The following is a 22,488-nucleotide window of genomic DNA, read 5'->3' as shown; positions in this document are numbered from 1 at the left end:
GGCGGCATCCACGACCTGACTCTCTTACACGTTTCACGTTTCATCCAAATTCGTTCTTTACTTCCTTTTCTTTCTTTTTACCAAATTTTCTTCTCTTTTTCATCGTGCTTCCGCTTTGACAGAAATAAAAGCGGAGGCACAAAGACGAAAAGTTGTTCAAAACGCAAAGAAAACCCTTTGAAAGGATCGCTGTAGTTCTTGTTTTTTACGACACATCGTCGGTATAAAGGGTTAGACAATATAAATTTGAAGTAAAAAATTGAAGAAGTAAAATATTTATTAGCTAAAAACGATTTGAGGATTTATTTAACATAATCGGTAAAGACAGAAAAATATTGGTGGAATATTGGTAGAGAGTGGTGGAATATTGCAATTGCAATAAAAATGAATAATAGTTGTATTAAAATAATAATTACGTTCTCTGGAAAAAATGATTTACGGTGAATCTTTTATCAAGATTTATTATTGAAAGATTATCAAACTTCAAATAGAGAACAAATTTAATTTTATCTCCATGGATTTATTAAAATTTCACAATGTATTAGCAACGATGATGAAGAACGATTCGAAAACTCCGCATTACCATTTATTATTAGATTTACGTAATCATACAATAAATTCAAAAAATATTCCTCATTTTCCATTTTTATTAACAGTTCATTAATCTTTTGCGATTTATTGCGGAAGGAAAGTATCGCATTGTCATGATTTTTAATTAAAATAGCTACTTCGTTTCGCTTTGTTCGTCAAAGATATTTCATTTTTATAGTCAAATCGTCGAAAAGTATTATCGAAACCATATTTTCATTTTTTTATGTAATTCCTTTTTTATATAATAAGGGAATTTCAGAATACAATTTCTTTGTCTGCAAGACCTGCGATACTTAAATGCCTAATAAAATTACCATGATTCTTAATATGGCGTTTAACTATTAAAGTAAGCAACTACACGTGAAACCGCGAAGAACGAGAAATGCGTTACGGGAGTAAGAAGCTTCTTTCTGTTTATTTAAATGAAACTTCACGCCCGCGAGATTACACGAACGGTCTACAGCTGTGATAATTAAGCAGAATCTCATGAATATTAAAGAGACAGCGTACGCATGTGCACTTACTATGTATGGAGTAGGCGACGATATTCATTGAACAGAGACAAGGAGCAAAGTTTTCAATTAACCAACTTTTATCTCGAGTTATTGCTTATCAAACTTGCTGCTGTCTGTAAAACTCGTATTTTCCTTCGCATAAATTAACTGTGAAAATATTCCAAGAGTAACGATCACGCATCCCTGCATATTGTATATGCTGTATTTCACCGCATTTTTTAAAACACGAGATATGAAAATTGTGTACCGCATCGGAGGAGGGTCACTGAATCGAATGAATAAAATTTGCAAAACAAATAGTGAAACGTGCCATCACTTTTGTAGGAAAAAAAATTCTCAGTTAAATTAGAAGTATCTTTTTTCTACAGTTTTCTAAAGTTTACTATTTTTAATTGGAAAATTTAACAGAAACTTTTATTTCATTACTAGTTCGTCTGTAGATTTATCGTTATTTATTACGAAGTCTGATATTGGAAGCCTTTTAAATTAAAGGATTTACTTTGATAGTTGATATAATGTCGATGCAATTGAATTTTCAATAACCCTTTTCGAGTATGCGGACTTGTAATTCAGGCCAAACTCAAACCCATGTGTTGCGACGGCAATAAGTTGAATAATAGAAAGGGCTTCTCCGGAAAGCGTAGTAAAAAGATTGTACGGAGAGCTTTATTTGTAGAAGCACGACCTATTTCCAAGAACTTAGAAGAGAATATATAGACCGTTAATTAATTGTTAAAGGTGTGCTAGGATTAAATTTGAGAATTGGGGCATTTCCTAAGTTCCGAAGAGTTTTATTTCTTTGCATTGAGCTTCTCTGTGGAACATTCTACAATTCTACAACAATTCTACAACAATTCTACAACATGAAAATAATTAACCTAGATGTTCAAAAGAGTTGAACAATTTCATTCTCAGACCTCTAAATCAATGATCCTTCATTAATAATATTTCTATCTGCGAAGATACCACGAATGGTGCTGTTTTTTTTTAAAGGAAGAGGAAAATTTGCGCGATGAAATAGTTTGCAAGTCCTTAATTGCGTGTATTAATACTGATGAACAACTTATCTGAAGTATCCGAATTGATAGAAGCGAGAACACGTGAAAATTTACACGATGCACGAGAGAAACACGATAGTCTACAAGTTTTGAATCGTATCTATTAATTTCAATTTTTAATTCAACTCTGCTCGAGTGCTGTAAACAACTAATTTGAAAGCTGGAAAATCTGGATACTCCTGTACGCATAAAACATCAACTTTTCCAAGGCGTCATGAATAATAATTTTTAGCTTCCATCTGCTACAAGCTTGCGTAGTATCTATTAAAAACACGATAGATCATATCTATCAATTACAATTTAACTTTCTCAAGTAGAGCAATTATTTTCGAAGAGAATAAAATTTACATGGCGTATAAAGAAATGTTGACAACTCCTTGATCGTATTAATTCTAATTTAACTTTCCTCAAGGTTTCACCGACCTAGATATCACCTTCGTCGCGAAACCTTAGTGTAAATCATGATCTAGTCGATCTCTATTAAGAAAAAAGAACCTATTTCCATTAATGAGATTCGCGCGAATAAAAAATCCGAACGTATCGATGGGTTCGGTTAGCGAAGATATTTTTCTAGCTAGAAATCTTTCGTGTCACTAGAAATTCTGGAACGCTCTTTCCTTTAGCTTTATTCGCCGATCGATGCTTCTTTTCTAAGAGGATGTGTGCTCCATTGAGCAATGCCGTGCAATGGCTCTGCGGAGGCTCGTAAATACAAATTACATCGGCATTATCCACCCTATTCTAAGATAGCAGGAATCTGCACTGAGATATTGCCGCATAGATTTCGGAATTAATGTGCCAGTAATATCTGCAATCTGTCCTTATCCTAATACTTCAGAACCTTCGGGAAAATATTCGCGTTCCCTTAAGTACAGTGATAAATCTGCGTATGCAGAAATGATAATATAGTGAAGCTACGTTTTGCAGGAATTTTGGATGTAAAGCTGGATTTGGTTAGTTCGGAGTGTCGTTTGTGGAGCGTAGAATGTTATCTGAGAAAATTAGGAATGTGGCCAAAAATTTCATTCTATATTTTTTATCTATGTTTTTGTAAGAAAAGATATGCGTATAAAATATTGGGTACATAAAATATGTAAAAATATAGAATATGCAAATATGTATACAATATGTAAAGTATAGGTATATGTAAAATATATGAGAGATAACATTTCTTGGCCAATTTTATCATAGATAGTGAAGAGATACTGAAAGAGAAATAAAATTCGATACTTGTCCGCGATTCGTAAGTTTCTATAGATATTAATTTAATTTTATTTATTTAATTTCTTGATTTCTTTTAATTCTTTCCTTCAACGTTGATTTACAATTGATCGTTCGAAACTTACTTTCTTAAGCAACACTAATTTATAATTTACAAAGAATAATTATTAATCGTCGATTTTTCATCTTTACTGGCAACCAAATGTGAGATCAGGAACCTCGTTAATTTTCTTTGGATAATCTACTCTCCGCACGAATATCCCTGTAAATTGACAGTGTAGCAAGTTTACACTTGGAATCCCTTGGCAACGAGGTACAGGCGAACTGGTGAAGCCAAACCACGAAATTTACGTTTCGCGAGGACGCGCCTCTGTTTCAAGAATTATCATCCATTCTGAAACTTCTGACAGAAGAAGGATCCACCATAGCAACTTGCATTCCAACGGTGAAAAAGGAAATGGTGGAAGAACAAGCTTGCCAGAATATACGCGTCAGCTTTCCGCTGTTCGCGCAAAAATGGAATTTCCTAATGAGATTTTTCTTCCTCCAGTTCTCAGCATCATTTATATCGTCCTCGCGAATCGAATTTACATTTACCTCGAACTTTGAATTAAACGAGTGCAGAAAATTTCGCCCGTTAATTTCTATTAGTCGAAACAGTCGTGGAAAATCCAGTTTCACAGTGAAATATGGAATGAATCATTAGGAGAAGCTTCTACAGATCTGAAAAACAGAGTGATTCTATGATTAATTTGTGAAGATGGTTTTAATTCGATTTCAACGGATTTCATTTTGTGGATCTAATTGGAAACTTACGAACTCCGGAAATTTATATACATTAAATTAGTTGCGTTATTTAGAACTTTGTGTACCTTAAAAAAAAAAGGAAAAAGAAGGAAACAGAGATAAAAGAAAAAGAATTTAGTTTGAAAACTTCCAAACTATACAGTAGCACTTCAAATTCATAACATCTATAGACTAAGGTAGTTTCGTTTAAGGGATTTTGGATCTTTAAAATATATTTTAATAATGACAATTTTAATTAGGAAGTTTTCGGCTTTTGAGATATATAAACTAGCGTCTCTTAAATTTTCACTGATTTTTCAATGAAATTTTTTGAACGTATTTACTAAAACAGAATTACTCTTTTATAAAATGAAATTGCTTGTTTTCTTTTATTGGCGAAAATAAATGTTTATTTTATTTTAATGTTTGTATGCAATTTGGAAAGGAAAGAAAATCGCTGTTTTTCCGTGGCTTCAGCTGCGATCCTGTAAATGAAACTGTCATCTGCCGAACGCTCCCTCCGTTTGACAAAAGGGATCGGCAAACCAGTATATGTCCATTTCGGAATTGAACTCCAGGGGGTCGTGCATTAGAAATTGCCACGGCTCGGAATAAACGTGACAACTCCAGCTGTTTCTCTATAATAAACGAAATTACTCGCTCATTTTGCATCCAGTCTGTTTGATCTAATGTTTGTTCCTTAATTTATTCTAATTCTGGCTTATCTCTAGCTTCGCAGAATTGTTCTTAAACTCTTCTCGTTTACGTCTTTTAATTTGTTTAATTAATTCATTTCGATCTTCCAATCTGTGTGTGTAATTATTCTCTTTTAATCGCAATGTGATTGCAGCAGTTTCGTAGTATGAAACTTTTATAGTAACTAAAGATTCTAGTTGAACATAGCTTAACTTGAGAACTTCTTTCTGTACCATTATCTCATTCAATTGTTTTAATGTGTATCTAACAATAAGGAATTATTATGTTCGTAGTAATAAACAGTTATTTTCCAAATTTGATACTTTATAACTTGTGTGTAAATTTGAAATAATTTCAATTAAAAATTAGTACTCACCTTTTTTATATTCTATTTGCAGCAAAATGTAAATTCACAGCTCTATTGGCATTGTAATAGTGTCAACCAAATCCACCGTAGTTAAAGAATTAATTGGCAAAGCCAAATTAACTTGTGTCACCTGGATTATAAATATTTTAAGCGATTAAATTATTGATATGTTTATTTCCAAACATAAAATCGAACGGAATAGATTATTTCGAAGAGTACAAAAATATATTCGTATCACTTGGATTATCAATATTTTGAACGATCAAATCATTAATTTATTTCTCTTCGAATAGAAAATCGAAGGCAATCTATTGTTTCTATTGTTATGAAATTATAGATATCTTAATAATACACTTGACCATTGGCTCATGATTTCTTTCTCGATTTTCCACTTCATTTATTTTGTTTATTTATTATTTATTTATTTTCCATACTCCTTTGTATATTACAAATCTTTCTTATGATCAAAAGCATTTATTTATCTATTTATTAATTTTCCATTGTGCTTTGTATTGGCAAGAAGCCACCATAGACCCATAGATACCGTGTCTCCCTTATGACTAAAGTCACTAACAGTAAGGCGCGTAAATCAACGAGCAAACTTGGTTGAACGCAACGAGGATTTATCGAACGTGTCCTTTTCCCTGTGTAATGATAAATTATGACGATCGAATATCGAGTTCCATCGAGGGGGAACGATGTGTATGTACATACACAGTACCCTTAATAATACGAGGGACCGTAAGCCTCGAATTTTTAGGGGATGTTTATCCTGCCATCGCTGTAGATATCCGTTGTCAAAGCTCGCGCTCTAAGGGTTACGTTTGGACGATAAACTAGAATTGTGAAGCTTAAAGCAAGAGTTTATCAACCTTTCAACGTAACTCTAAATACTAATAAGTCTTGCGTGTTATTAATTCACATGGTTTCTGCATGATTCAAAATATATAATAGTAGAGAAGTTTATATGAATAATTACATATTAATAGAATAACAATTACAATATTAATGCAATACCAAAAGAGCGATATAATATTTGCAAATGGGAGTGTACAATTTATAAAGTATTTTAAATGAAATCTATATAAAATTTAATTCGTGTAGTCTTTGCGAAAATAATCGCAGAAGTTTTTGCTTTCTAGGATCGTTTCACAAAAATATACCACTTGCAGACACTCTATAAATCTTTGTTCTCTCCGCGAGAAATATAACTACAGCTTTCACTTGTTTATTTTCCCATAGAAATGTTTTATATCACAGAGATTCACGCTCCATAAATCGTCTTCCATTTTCTTGAATCAGATTCACCTCGAAAGAGAAAATCAACTATACTCGATAACAGGAGTGAGAATCATAGTGGTGTAAGTTCATTCCTATTCCTCGTGAAATAGTAGTCTGTGTTTATTGTTACAAAAAATCCATTATATTTTTCCAAATCATTTATCCAGGAAGCAAAGAAGGGGATAGAGTTCAATAGAGTGTAAATAAGAACACAGGCTAAAGTTACACTGATGTATGTCTAAGGAAATTTGCTAGTATAGTATGGTTTAGGATTAGAACAGAACCAAGGAAAAAGTATTGAAGGTGTAAAATAAGTTTTAGGAAAATAACTACCGACATAGATCTGCAAGTTTAAACATAAACGTACAATAGACATTTGGTCTAGCTTATGATAAATATTATTATTACTATATTATATTTTTCCAAATCACGAACGTGTCAAACGCAGAGTAAAATTACAACTTAATTAATTATGAATCTAAAGGAATAATACGTTTGAAGATTAAAATGGGTAATTATAAATCCAGAACTTGAAAATCTTGACCTACATCACTACGATTTTCAGCCTGCCATTTTCTGCAACCTCCACTCATATTTTTATCGTTAAAAGAATTTAGTATCAAGATTTTTAGCACCGTTCTACCTTTTTCCTTTCTAAAATCGGTGCTCGCAATTTAATCATGTTCAAACAATCGTTAACGTCATCGTTAGATCTCCCAGAACAGCCTTCCATTGGACACAGCATTAAAATGCTCGCGAAGATTATAAAGATTTAGTAATTAAACAGAGTAGACTTAATGCTATGTTATCCAGGCCTCGTAAAGAGAGAACCTTGAATGCAATGTTGTACGGGATTTCACCCTTTGTTGCTTTTAATCTTTGACGTACCACCGGCAGTTCTTCGTTGTAATCTCTACTCCGTAATCAGATAATCTACATTTAATTAAAGGGAAACTCTTGATTGAAGAACAGCAATTAACTAGGGACATTGTGCGAATATCTATAGTGATGTAATATGACGCATTGTTACGTAGCCAAGGTGATATATTCCGGGGCAATAGGAAAATTGCAAAACATTACTGCAGCGGAAATAATAGTGTACGTTGGAGAAAATGTGTGAAAACCAGATATGTAGATCGTTCGGAGTTTTCTTTTTTATTATCTGTTGGAATCTTGGTGATAAGTGGAAATGGTGAAATCGCAGGGAACATTGTATTCTCATCGTTATGAAACGAATCAAGATGGTGAAATGGAGTACATGATGTAATATTTTTTTGTAATAATGAGCAGTGACATAAATTCCGTTAATTTTCTGTAACACCGTGTTACGGGACTTGCAGGTTTTACGTGCTTCTGTATCTAGATACATTAAACTTTATTCACCATTGTGGTACAATATTTCAATAGCGTAACATTAGACACATCAGTACCGATTGAATTGACGATTTATTCGTATCTATTATTATTTTTATATATACATATTTTATTAAGTATAAATTTATAGCAACTATATAGCAAAATATATATGATATATATATAAAAAAATAAAAATAAAATGAAATAAAGATAAGAAATATATAGCAAATATTTGATATAACAAATATTATAGTATAGTAAGTTTTTAATTATTAAACGTATAGCAAATTCAATTTTAAGCATAAGAAGTACTTTTAATATCTCAAAATCCAAGCTCGTGAAGTATCTTTTATTTCCTCAAATCCAACTTTAATAACAGAAAAGAAGATCGTCCATACAATTGAAACCCAATAATAAGGGAGAATTATTTTACGGTAGAAAATCGTTTCAATCGTTTAATTAGGGGGTGAAAAGTGATTGCAGGAACGTCAAACGGAGATTCGTATCAAAGCTCTCGCACCATGACCGCGGATTCCTTAAACAAAGATGTTGAGTGTCACGTGAATTTCAGATGGTCCCTTTATTCATCCTGGGAACACAAGCTCCGTGAAGGACCACTCAGAAAAATGAGCGCAGCCGTAGAAAACGGCGTGGAGACCTCGAAACCGCGCGGCGTTTTCTCGAGGGCATTCGCTAAACGGGCGCAGCCCTTCGAGGAAGGTGAGTCTTGCAGGAAAAAAAAGTGGTATATGGATTACCATGGTGCACATGGGGCTTTCTTGGTGATTGGTCGTTGCTATTTCATAAAGCACAATATCGTAGAGGATGCAGCTGAAACTGACTTTGAAAGAAGTCTCTAATCTTCTAATAAATTGCTTTTAGAAAAGGAGTGAGTAGCTGGAGCGGGTGAAAGGTTTAAGAAAAATCGTAGAAAATAGCATTTTTAATAGAAAGATGCTTTAATATACGATAACACTTTACAACTTGATCGGTATTTCCGATCTTTTTCAAACTTCAATATATTGAAAAGTGCTTCTTAAAGAGGTAAAATATCATTTTGAGAAGTGTCGCAGAAAATGAGAAACACTTTTTAATTTGTATTAAAACTAAACCTTAACCTTGTTTAAAACTAACTAATTTTTGTTCAAATGTTTAACAAAAATTCCTGTTGCTTGTTCTTGTTTGTTGAGCGTGAGTCGGACATAAAAATTTGAGTACTGCAGCAAGGTTGATGGTAGATCTCACAGCTATAAATCGTAATTGAAGGTATTACAGCGAAGTTTCAGAGATCTTAGAACTCTGAAAATAAATTAAAGTTGTATAGATGTTTCCATGTAATCTGTATTTAGTGCTTTTCTTTATTTATGTTTTTTTACCGATATTGCCACTTTTTATTCCTTAAACCTTGGCAAAAAGTTTTCGATGAGATGTAACAACGCTGATCTAGTCGATAGTAATTATATATTGCCAATAAAAGTGCTATTTATAAAATTACCTTTAACTTTTTATCATATTCTTTCAGTGAAGTTTATTTTCGTTATACTAGCTCAGACAAGTTTATTTTTATTACAATAGACTAACTTTATTATTTTTTTTAATACGCACTATGGTATTTTATATTTCGAAACATTCTTCATCTTTATACAAGTAGAAGTATAAAATTATTACTAATTAAAAGCTACTCAATTATTACTAACTGAAGATTAGTGAAACTCTCAGTGAAATTACAACGATATTTATGATACCATTTATATTAGGTCGTCCGAAAAGTTTCTTTCGTTTTATAGGGAAATAATGGATGCATAACATTTTCCGTTTTATATTATTTTATCGAATTACGTATGATCCATTTTGTTCTATCAAAATAAAGATCACAACGTTCGACAGATTAGGTTTCATGTTTGTATAAAGATGCGTCGTTGTAAAAGACGTGTCTGTAAAAGATAGACACTTTCCGGACAACCTAATCGCAATAAAAGGGTTAATCTCCTGTCTGCAAAAATAGTACGAATCTGCACGCGAAGTTAAATAAAAGCTGGCTATTTTGTCGAGTATATCTCGACGTATCGAATAGGTTTCATTTTCGAGGAAAGATCGTAAAGAATATTCCTCCGGTCTGTGCGGAGGCGCATAATATCAAGCTATCCCATATATCAGGCTAACCCCTTCGCGGTTCCCTGCTGGTCTCATAGCGACCTCGTGCTGGAAGCGCACTTAACGTGCTTGCGTGTTTGCACGTAGACCTATATACCAGCTGGGAGGGTCGCCTACGTCTACGTAAGCCCTTTATGTGCCTTAATGCACATACCTGACCGTAACCCGATGCGTGTACTTGCCTGTCTTAACTCTCTGCAAACGTAAAACCATCTCCTCCAAAGGAATACGAAAAGATATTAAGGCGGACAATCAAACGGATACCACGATTTTTAAACATCTTTCACTCTCTAACGAACGAAAACGCAGAATTTAATGTGAATATCGGACGGAATAGAAGGGAAATATTACTAAAACGAATCGGAACGATTAATTGGTACTTTTCCAGAAGTTTTTTAAATTTACAATTTTTCTTTCGTACAGGTTTTATATCATAATCGTTGATGAATCCTGTGTTAACTATTCTATGATTATATTTAGTATTTTTAATCACGATAATATTCGTTTTCATAGTATTCGTCAACGTATCTGTTTGATCACTCCCAATGAAAGTTCTTACTTATTAAAAAGTCTACTAGAATCTTATTTAAACTGGCCAATTAAACGTTCAAGGTATTTTAGACATTTTTCTATCTGCCATTTTTACCTCAATTCTCAGAGACTTCACTTTTCTTCGATAGAGCAATGCTTAAAAATACTGGAACTTTTGAACTGATCGCTTTTTTATTTTCAATAATATAACGCCGATCATATGTTAGCTTTATCTACAAAACTTCACGTCCGTAACGAACCGTCTACGTACTTCAAATTTTATCTCGATACTTTCTAATAAATGAGAATTTGATGGGATATAAATCGAGTATCGAATTGAACGAGCGATTGGAAAAGAGAGAGAGAGAGAGAGAGAGAGAGGAGTTTCGAGAGCTCGCTACATTGACGTTTATGAGAGTTCGATAGGTGTACTAATGCATCGATATCCACCAAAACAGTACAGTGCTCCGAATTGTGGAAAATGTCATCGAATTTCGATGTTTTCCGTCAATTACACATTACCCCAATCGTCCCTGATAATCTTCCACTGTATTACGTAGTATAACGCGCAATGAACATTGTTGATAATAGCTGAATAATGTGAAGAAAATTTCATACAATATGACATTTTATTTCGCAATATCAGATCCATCGGATGACGATATTTTTAAAACATAAACTCTAAAAAATTTCGTTGGATTTTAAACAATTTTCTATGAGAAATTTTATTCTTAAAATTTTCTAACGTAATAAATTTTATGCACAACTTATTGCACATTTTGAATTCTCTGTACGAAATTTGTTCCTGTATATCCTTAAATCCGGACGACGTGACGACAATATTAATGTTTGAAATGTAGAATTTTCTACGAACATCTTGCTGCAAATTCTGAATTTTTCACGCGAGGTTTTCATCCCTAACGCTTTTCCCTTAATATGTTCACGTTCAGGCGACGACAATATTAGTAATATTTACAACATGAAATTTTCTAGAAATCTTTCTGCAAATCCTAGAATTAGAGAATAATTCTCTGCGGTTCTCTATGCGGGGAAATTCTCGATACAAATTCTCTACAAATCGTATTACAACGCTCAGTCCACCGTAACATTTGTGATCAAGTCAATGATCGAATAAATTACGATTAAATACTGAAATAAAAGATTCACGATGAATTAATAAACGGTTGATTTTCATCTGTTAACTGGCCGGAGCAACTTATTTACACGGCAAAGATTGTTGGTAACTTCGTTAGTCGGGTAATTGCCGGTGTTCGCTTTCGGCCATGGTGTAATTGCTCGAATTTGAAAACTAATTAAGCGAGAATGTTTAAAGGTTCGTTACGTGGGGCGCAACGAAACGGATTTCTTATCTCGTCGCTTAATTACTCGCTGCGTACAACTTCTTGATGAAAGGATGTAACACTTGGTCGAAGGTGTGAGCAGAATAAACTTAACGCAATTACCCCATGAATTATTTGTATCGCCCGGATGAGGAATAAAATGAAATTACCGAGAATGTTCATCGACTCGGAATCCTCTCTAGAAGATAAAACTTTCAGAAATATTCGTAATATCGAGGTAATCGATAGGAAACTTTTTTATTATGAAACTTCTGGGCATGTTCATTAGTATTTGCTGAAAATGTCTTATCACGTATCAATGATATTACGTTTGTTCGTGTTATTCATTTTAATAATATTATATTTGTAATATTATATTGGCTGTGAATAGAATTGAAAGTCGCAAGAAAAAGATGTGACATAATATTAATGGGCTTTTACGACTAAAAGGAAACATTTTAATATAAAATAGTTAAAAGCACTTGTTAAATTGAAAAATATAATCGATGAAGTTAGTAGAACTCAAAGATAGAAACGTTAAGTGTATGTAAAGTTTAGAAAAAAAGTAATTTGAATGTTATTCGGTATCATTGGAATTTTTAAGTTTCCAAAGTTCGACAATTTGAATTTAGTTCAATTTTTGAAGGACGATATTTTTAACCTTCTTCGACTTTGCCAATCTACTATTGTTCCCAATTTCCAAAATTCTAAATTCCAATTAGTCTCGTATTTCGACAGATCTACTTGATCAGTCAGTATTCACAGTTCCAGTTTCACTATCAACCAATTTTCAAACGAATTTCCAAATCTGTAAATTCTCACTTGATCCCAATTTTCAAAGTTCAATGACTGACTGCAGTTTCAATTATGGACTTTCGGTCGATTTCAGCTTTCAAAATTCTCAACCTTCAACTTATCTCAGTGTCTAAGTTTCGATTGCGTAAATACATTTAAAAAATTCGAAGATTCTAATTTTTCAACTCATTTCAGCGTGACCATTTTTTCAAATTTCTTACCTTATTTTCCAAAATTCTAAATTCTCAACCTCTTCGTGACTGGCGAAATTCTATTCCGAAATCTTGAAACCACGTTTCTATAATGGCGGCTGTATGAATGGGAGCATTGTCTTCGTGAAAAATAGTCTTTTGATCTCCTATTTCAGTTATGAAAGGCAATAATTCGTCATGTAACAGCTCCTGATATTCTACAGCGTTCAACTTACCCTTTATAAAAACGATTTCACTTGACACGCCCAGACACGAATAATGGTTTCTTGGAAATATTGGAGAAATAATGCAGCAACCGCGTTTGAATCTATAATTATTCCAAGCACTGTACACCCTGACACTCTGAAGATCTTAAAATCATCTAAATTGAGAAAAAATCAAATTTATTTCGCTTACCATTGCATACATCGATCGTTTCAAAACTTTCGACCACGAACGTGTTGTGAATCGACAGAAAGCATCGATAGAAAACAGTTGATCGGTAACCCATCGAACATCGATTCGAATTCAGCGAATCGATGTCGAAACAATTCAAACGAAAGTTTCTCGTGCGAGTTGTACATCAAAGCGCACTCGAAAAAGTCGAACGCGATGTATCAGGAGGAGGAAGAAAAGGACGAGACATAGGGATGGCGTGGCTCATCGTCTCTGACCTGTGATCGAAACGAGCTTGTCGATAACAGTTTGGCACCCCTCGGGCCTTTCCACCTTCGCGCCACGAGCACCAAGCTCTGAGAATTCAATTATCCCGTCGTAGCAACGACTTCGGCGAAGGTAATGCGAGATGAACGAGTCAGGATACGACGGCCATCTTGTCAGCACAAATCCCATGGTTCCTGGTCTTTTGTATTTAACTCTGCCTTGGAATTTTCACGTTATAATCTTGGTCCTTTTTTTCGAGTCAGAGAAGTTTGTTTGAAGGAATTAAAATTCTACGTTGACGTTTTGTCGGTCGCAAATTTCGGCGTACACCTTATATTGTCTGTTGTTATAATTATGATACATCTTTTGAATAAATTGTATCGAATCCATCATCATTATCAAATCTTTATCATATTATCTTCATTTATTTTCTACACGCATAAACGTTATTTGAATTTTGTTTATTTATTTTTTGATTGTCCCATACAGTTACAGAAATTGGGATTATAATCATTTTCTGACCGTTCACTTTTGCTGGATCATTAGACTCACAAATTGCCGGTCTTTTCAGCGCATTCGTAAATCGCTTTACTTTAGTAGAACACTTTCAAACACGGGAATCGTTTGTCTCACGCTCAAGTGGCGATTAAATTAAAAGAAAGGCTGAAGTCACGTAAACGTGACGGCAGTCAACAGCAGATGGCAGAACGAAGTCACGTCTACGCGACACAAGTCGTCAAAGTGTTTTAACAAAGATTTTTTCGTATTTTCCTCGAATTTATGGAATTTTTTTACGATAAAATGATTTAAAGAGTTAATCTTGGGATTTATATTTTACCAAAAAATATTTCGAATGGAAGTTACTGTTACATCGTAAGATTTAATGATACAGTTTTTATTTATTATTGTAATTATTACGATAAAATTAATTGAATCCATGATTTACAAAATTCTGGGTAACCCAACTAATTAAACTAAAAATGGTATAATCTGCAGACGAACTTTGGCTTGCTTGCTTTTTCTTCCTACTTTATTCTCATTTTTTCCATCTCCTTATTATTTCGCTGGTTTAGTTGATGTTACAAGATTCATATTACAAGGTTATTTATATTGTGTTGCAGCCCTCAATACCTTAAACCGCTTAAACAAAGAAGGTGAAGCACTTGCCCTCGAAGATGACCTCACAACGCACCCCACCTTGGCTTTGATGCGGCGCATCCTCGCAGATGCACAGGTGAGTCCGCCGATTACATTTCGTATTCCATAAAATTACACGCAGCGACTGAGGCTTGCTCGATAGCAAAATTTTTATAATTACATTCACGAGCATCCTTCCGCCTGGCAGAGGAGCAAACACTCCTTTACGTCTAATTAAACGATGCATATTAATTCAAATCTTTCCAATTCTCCAATAAATTACAAATATTAATAAATCGAGCCTCGAGTATGAACTGTGATTAACAAACATTAATGTACGGAGGCTCGTGCAAATGGTCGATATTTTTACCACGCTCTTAATAAACATCCGGGCAATCATCGAATCAACAATTCCGAGACTGAAAGTTATATCATCAAAAATTTATATCGGGTTCACTGCGACGCCGTTTCCGTATAAATATCATCGACTCGTGTAACGAGTTTCATCGAACGAAAATCACGGGATGAAAACTCATCCATACGGAATCGCGCAGTTTATTTATCCCTTTATTATTGATTTAATTAAACGGCCGCTACCACTCACCCTACCCGTCGATATATCCAATAAATTTTCCACGGAAATGAAACGAAGCAACGTCTCACGCACACCCTCGTGAATTTTCATTTTACTGTTTCTTTTTTTACTCCTCCTCCCTCTCCGGTCCTCTTTCTCTCTCTCTCCCACCTCTTCTCTCTCTTTTTTCATATCTTCTTTTGTTGTTCTTTTTCCGCTCTTTTCTCCATTCGTTTTTTCTCCTCGCGTATCTCGCTACTCATAGGCATTCACCGGGAATTGCAGCTATCTCTCTGGGAAAAAATGATCAAATTTAAAGGAAATATAGGAAACGGGGGCGTGCAATTATCGAACATAGGGAATCACATGCCGCGTAAACACGTTTGCCGAACGAGTCTCATGCCGGTGATCGTTGCGGTATTCCTGAAATTAACGTAATTAAACGGCCAGCACGTAATTAATTGCACGACGATTGTGGATAGTGGCTGTTGCTGCTAGATCGGGAAGGATAATCCACTGTGTTGCCTTCTTTGTTTGAGAATCGGCTTTCGCCTCTTCGTTCGATCGTCGAGTGAGTTAATGGCATTGAATATTCCTGTTGAGTCGAGGAAACGTTAATCCCGCTGCGCTCGGGTCTGTATAACTCGAAATGGATGCTATATGTTTTCAATAGACATTATCAAAATATACATTGGCTCGCGAGAATATTTGAACATTTATCATAGGAAGCTTTTATGCCCATAAAACACTTCGGAGTTTTCCCAAAGGGATAAATTAAACTCTACGTAAACGCAGAGCAGCGAAATCAAGAAATAATTTCTTATATTAGTTGAAATTTTCCTGCAACGAAGATTTATTGTCTGATTTCCTATTATAACAAGCGAGAAGTAGTATTAGTCAGTAACTAGTCAGACACGCCCAGCCATGCGCGTGCTTTAATCCAACGAAGACCAAACAGTAAAATAATGTAATATAAGTTGTATAAACACAACGAGCGTAAACAAAATGAATTATCTGCATCTTGCCACCAAGGTTTTCCTCATTTTCTAGTCACGATTCCTAGCACAACCGACAGTCCTTTCTAAAATTAACAGAAAGAGGTCCTCCAGCCGAAAACGAGGACGCAGCGGAAATTGTCCGCGGCGCCGCGCCGGTACGAACAGACACGTTTTCAATCTCACACCTTGTCGACGAGAATGATCAATAGCACCGGTGAAAAATACCTGGGGAGAAAAGGGATGAGGGTGCACGCGAGAGAATTCTGTACGAGACATATCTCGAAGTTGAAATCGAGCGTGAAGCCAGTAATGTTCAGATTTCGATCGTTCCTTCGACGTATTTCTAACGAAATTATCGCTGAAAGTATCGAGGAAGCTAGAGAAATTGGTTCCTCTCCGTTTCAAGTAATTCCCGCCTCAGAGAACTGTACAACTTCTGTGATATCTAGAAGGTTAACGCTTCACCGACGTCGACGTACTTAGTTTTATTTTTATCCTTCCGGAACACGTTCAGAAAATAAAAGAAAATTCATCAATTTTTCTTCAAATTGTTGCATTTTGGTTTGAGATATTAGTATGAACATTTACATCTATATTAGAGAGGCTTCTATTAATATTCCTATATAATTTCTTCAACGTTTTTCGAGTTACGTATTATTTCAAATATTTATATTTTACGTTTAAAAATTATCTGCCATGGTTAATGAAATTTTTAAGTAGACCGATAACTGGTATATTCTTTCGTTAAAGTGTTAATCGACCATCAGCTCCATTCGTCCATTTGGGAATTTAAACACGAATGAATACTTTGTTTTATTCTACTTTTTACAAGCAATAATACGCTTAAAGAAGATTCCAAAAGAATTTTATATTCCATCGTATAAACGAACACAATTTCCATAGCCTATTCTAACATAAGTACTAATTCGAATATAAATTGCAAAATAAGAGGGCAACGAATTAAAACTCTCCTACTTGCACTACGATGTTCAGAGACCCTGTAAAAAGTAAAGAAAGTGATTGATTGATCTGAAAATTTGCTGATTTGAAAATCAGCGTTTCTGAAGTCTCAGCAAGATGCAAAGCGAGCTCGATATGCAAATGGTGTATACAAAATTAAATATACGATGATGTCGCGCACGAACAACCGCACCAATGCTGTTTGCACTGTTATTCCGAATTGCTACTCGTCCATGGTAACCAGTGGTCCGTATGGGGTGCGGTATGATTCACGCGAGCACTCGTTAATGCATTTTATCCGAAGGGAACAGGGACTAAATGAAAAATGCAGATCAGGAGACGCTCTTCCGCATTTTTTCCACTCCTGTTCCACTCCTGTTCCACTCTTTTTCAGCCTTTTCCTCCGTGCGGTGTGTTTATCAAGCTACTGAATAGTACCCTGCTATGCTTTCCGGTGAATCGTCTCTTTCCTTTCTTTTCCTCGCGGCTTCCCCTTTTTCGTTCACATATATTCTCGATTTTTATGAAGTTCGTGGTATGAAGGTTGCTCCTCCGCATCGGGAAGTTCTTGGAAAATCCAGAGAATTGACTTTTACGGTTCATACCAGCGAGAATTTTATTATCAATAATTTAAGAGGAAGGAGAAATCTACAGAAAACGGAAGATTTGATCTCTGATGTAATTGGGAAAATAATTTTGAAATATGAATATAAATAGAAGCTTTGGAATAAGGTTTCAAAGAATGAAAGAACTCGGCAATGGACCGCTATTTAAATTTTATATTTTGCGCCATTATTCACTCTCAGTAATTAATACATTCCTGTTACCGTAATATTGGCAAAAATTGTGGAATAAAATTTCAGAGGATCAAAGAAATTAACAATGGCCCCAATTCTGTACTCGAATTTCAATTTTTCGACCATTATTCACCCGCCGCGATTAATATTGCTGTGGCCAGAATATGAGCAAGAACTTTGGAATAAAATTTCAAAGGACGAAGAGATCTTTAGCAATGGACTACATTTACCATTTACATTTTATTCTTTGAGTTATTAGACCGAATTAATCCGAATTATCCATTTCCTGGAAGCTGAACATTATTTCGGTATAAGATTTACATAAAGTAGAGACTGATTGGTTTTCAACAGCTTGACTTCAATTCAAATGCCCACAATATCAAAAGAAACCCCTTTGGAATAAAATTTCGAGATACTAAAAGATTTATCAGTATTATAAGCTGACACATAACTCACCGTAATTCAAATCTTATTTTTAAAACCTACGATTCTTCGTCCAACGTTAATACGATAAAATATTTTATTAAAATTAGCTGCTACTGAAGCTATTTGCGCGTGTATAACAGACGTGCGCAGCGTGTTTCGTGCATATTCCCAGTAGAATCGACTTGTCCGTTCAGTGACTGTCTAATACTACTTATCCGTAGCTTCGAACGGAGTACGCGTAAATTCTACGCTATAGCAACTCACCTTTATTCCTTACAACTGTAGATAGGTGTATATATATACCTCAAAACGGATACAGACTCACCTTTTCCCTATCAAATCGGCTTATGTTGAACACATATCCGTCTGTTCGTCTGTCAAGCCTTTTTTCGAGCACACAGTTTCGAGACAACCCGAGTGATGGATGACATTTCCTTCGGTGTGACAGTGAATCGCGCTGGGAATACGATTCTGTATGGAAGGCACAGTAAAAAGGGGATTAATCCATTACGGTTGGTGTTAAGGCACGCATAATGCTCGCGTGATGCGTGAGTTCACGCGCGTGAAAGCTCGCAACCCATTTGACTGATTTTTCTTTTTCATCCATTCGTGCGATTATTCGAACGTGAATAATAGCGATTTATGGCGCTAAAAGATAGGATTTACCTTAATCACACATTGTTATTTTATATTGTGCAGTGCTTCAATCAGTCGATATACATCGAAATATGGCTTAGTAATATCGTTCGAATGATACTGTATCAAAGATATGAAAATCGGTGCTTAGTTCTATTAAATGGTACATTTGATGTCAGTACAGCTTTGGTTCTAGTTTGCTCTTTATGAAAAATATTTTCTATGATATATGGCATAGAGAATAAATATATATTCTCCATATATTATATTATTATATACTATAAATATATATGTATATAAAATAAAGAATACATAGATATTATCTATATGTATAGAGCACAGATTCTTTAAAAATACTTTTCACTACAATTTAACTCGAAAAAAAATGGATTTTATGTGAAAAATTGAATAAAACGAATTCCATTTGAAAAATGAGCGATTCAGAATGACAGTTTAATGGTGGCAGTGATGGACACCGTATCGACAGCACATGCCATGAATCATTATATGCTGTACTACAAAATTTATCGCACAGAGGAATTATTAAAACATTATCTAATATTTTATACATTAATGAATACCGAAACATAGCTAAATAATGTAAAAAATCAGTCAAACATTATCGCACAATTTCTTGCTACTTTATTTAACAACGATATAATTCATTCAATTACGCATTACATATTACCATTAGCTTTTGAATGGATGAATAATTAAATCGTTGTTCAGAGGGACGGAAAAAAGAACTGCATCGTACTAAATGGAGATTATTTATCCACTTATGGCAGGGATCTGTCGTGTCAATTAACGCGAATGACATTGTCATTTTTGTTCGATCGTAATATCGCATATAATAACGTTACACGCGGGCCAACCGTTAGATATTTTACAGAAGGAGAGAGAACGCGGGGAAATATGGTGACAAGATTAATTGGAACTAAAATTTTTGCGAAATGTCATGGCTCTGTACTTGCGAAATGTATGTAGCTCCCCGCGGTTCGTCGACGTGCCGAGTACTCCGGTAATTAAATTTGCATTCCTTTATTTTTACCACCGCGAAGCGAGCTGAATCAGGCCACAGAGGAAAAAGACCACTCAAAACTCTTCTCTCTTCATATATATTTCTTCCTCTCTCTGGCTTTCTCCGTGACTCACGCGGATCGCTACAGGGAATCTGAAGCGAAGCAGCCCTGCGCTGTATATCCTCCAACTCGCTAATTGTATCTCGATTGTCGGCTACGAGTCGTTCCTAATAAATCTGCAATTTTATAGAGCTGGGATCATTCGATATTAACGATAGAAAATTACCTCATGCATGAAATCATAAAAATAATGAGATTTCAATATGAAAAATATCTTTTAAAAATGAATCCTTTAGCATAAGAAGATGCCATCATTCCATAACAATCGTGTTAATAAATTAGCAATTTAAGAATCAAGATTATCGAATAGTAATTATGGAATTACTCTATGAATTAAATTATAAAAATGGCATAACAATCATAGAATTTCAATATTAAAAGTATCTTTTAAAAGCTAATCTTTTAACATAACACGATGTTACTATTCCATTACGATTTTGTTAACGAATTGACAATTTAAGAACGAAGATTACCTAATAATAATTATAAAATACCACTCTACGAATTAAATTATAAGGGTCACATAGAAATACTAGAATTGCGATAGTTAAACTTGGATTAATATGTCAAAAATATAGTTAGAAACTGCAACTGCATCGACTGCGATTCTTGCGAACAGCACAGCAGAAGCTAGTCACGATTAAACGAATCGCCGGGAGGAGCAATATGAGCGGAGATATCATCTCAGGAGAGCGAACGAAAAAGAAATCGAGGAAAAAACATCGCCGGTAAACAACGTTCCGCACGAACAGGTTGGAAACTTCAATTTTCTCGCGGATCATGCACACCATTAAATGAGCAATTCTCTGGTTCGCTCTGGTCGAAGAACGAGAGGAACCCAGAAAAGAGGGTCCACGTTTCAAATGCAAATAGAAACACGCCTTGCTCGTGAGAGCAGTTTTCAGAGGTTCAGAGAGAAGTTTCGCGTTCGATAAAGAGTGGAAAAGCAATTTGGCGAGTCGCAACGGCGTTTCGCAAACAGAAAGGAATATAATGCGGACCTGGTTCTCGAAAGACAAGCTACAAATTATACGTGAAACCGAATTTCATACTTTACAAGTTCGCGGGAAATTGCGGTCGAACTTGTAAGCTTCGAATTAGCCTCGAGTCATGCGGTTAAGCCTGAATTTTCTAATTGCCTTGGGCAATTGCATTGATGAAAATTCTCTGTCCTTCCTTATTTTTTGTTTCTACTTTATTTCCTTTATCTTTCTTTTGGCAGTTTCAATGGGATCGTTAAGGTATCACAGATGAGCATACATTACATTCGAGCACTTGTAGACATTTTTTACGAATATATTACGCGTGTTATACTTCCACGTTAAAATTTCATTAACACTCTAATGAAACTCAACTATGATGATTCCGTTGAAAAAGTTGGAAACTAACATGAGAACGTACATGTGTATGTCGGAGATGAAAGGACACCGAAGCCTCCCCTTTGGAACCTCGGGATAATCCCCTAATCTATATTCTATCATAGGCGTAATTAAACAATTGTCGTCTTTCGATCCGATTGTATTTGTTCGAGATTTGTGATAGTGAGCTTGGGCTCGAGGCGACAGCCAGTCGCCGAACGTAGCCGCGGTCACGGGATGAACGCTTTGTCTAACAAAGGTACGGAGTAATTCTATAGCTCTCCTTAAAAGAAATATTTGTAGCGGCACGCGACAGTAAACATTCCAATGGTTTCTGTCCCGTGGCTCGCCACACGCAGATCCTATTCTTCGGGTATGATGGTTACCAGATGCCGACGCGTCTCCACAGTACGTGATCAGCTAGCCTGAGGGCCGTTATAAACACTAATATCTAGTTACCTAAAGTCCTTCAAACAGACAAACAGTCTTTGTCCCAACTACAGGAAGATAGGAGAGACCTATTTTTCAACGAACGGCGTCTCCCACCAGCAACTTTCCCTCGAGGGCGGCTAGCATCTTTTTCTAACCACCGATATGCAGATTGACCAATTAGCAGCAACGCCAATTTCCCTCGCCTTCTGAACGAAGGCTATCCTCGACGAATCCGATGATCTCGTGTCCTTAGACACACCCCATCATAGTTTTCCTCCGCAGCATCATCGCGACGGAAAGTCATTCTCTCGTGAGGTCGTATTAGCGAGTTACTTTATGTCTGTACGCTCGGTGGATATTGCACGTTTTAACAAAGAGTTCGACTTAGATATTGTGAGCATGTTCACCTATCATCCCGTTGACCGCGGATTCGTTATTGAACCTAAGATCATTGTCATTAGTTTCTCGAGTATCTAACTACCA

The 22,488-nt window shown here is 35.2% G+C and overlaps 1 protein-coding gene across 18 annotated transcripts in view; it reads left to right on the top strand.

The window, feature by feature from the left end:
• LOC117204014 (kazrin) overlaps nt 1-22,488 on the top strand; it is a 141,090-nt gene that overhangs the window by 70,551 nt on the left and 48,051 nt on the right. For 16 of the 18 annotated variants that reach the window (XM_033440998.1, XM_033440999.1, XM_033440994.1 and 13 more), the window contains one exon: nt 14,667-14,779. In XM_033440998.1, coding sequence (XP_033296889.1) covers nt 14,753-14,779 — 27 coding nt within the window. In that variant the 5' untranslated portion in view covers nt 14,667-14,752. Of the gene's footprint in view, nt 1-8,442; nt 8,592-14,666; nt 14,780-22,488 lie in introns of all 18 variants that reach the window. The other 2 variants (XM_033440989.1, XM_033440990.1) reach the window with 1 other exon arrangement.

The sequence above is a fragment of the Bombus bifarius genome, unplaced genomic scaffold (genome assembly GCF_011952205.1).
Source record: "Bombus bifarius isolate JDL3187 unplaced genomic scaffold, Bbif_JDL3187 scf7180000007975, whole genome shotgun sequence".
Taxonomy (NCBI): Eukaryota; Metazoa; Arthropoda; class Insecta; order Hymenoptera; family Apidae; genus Bombus; species Bombus bifarius.
This window is presented reverse-complemented; position numbering and strand designations above follow the sequence as displayed.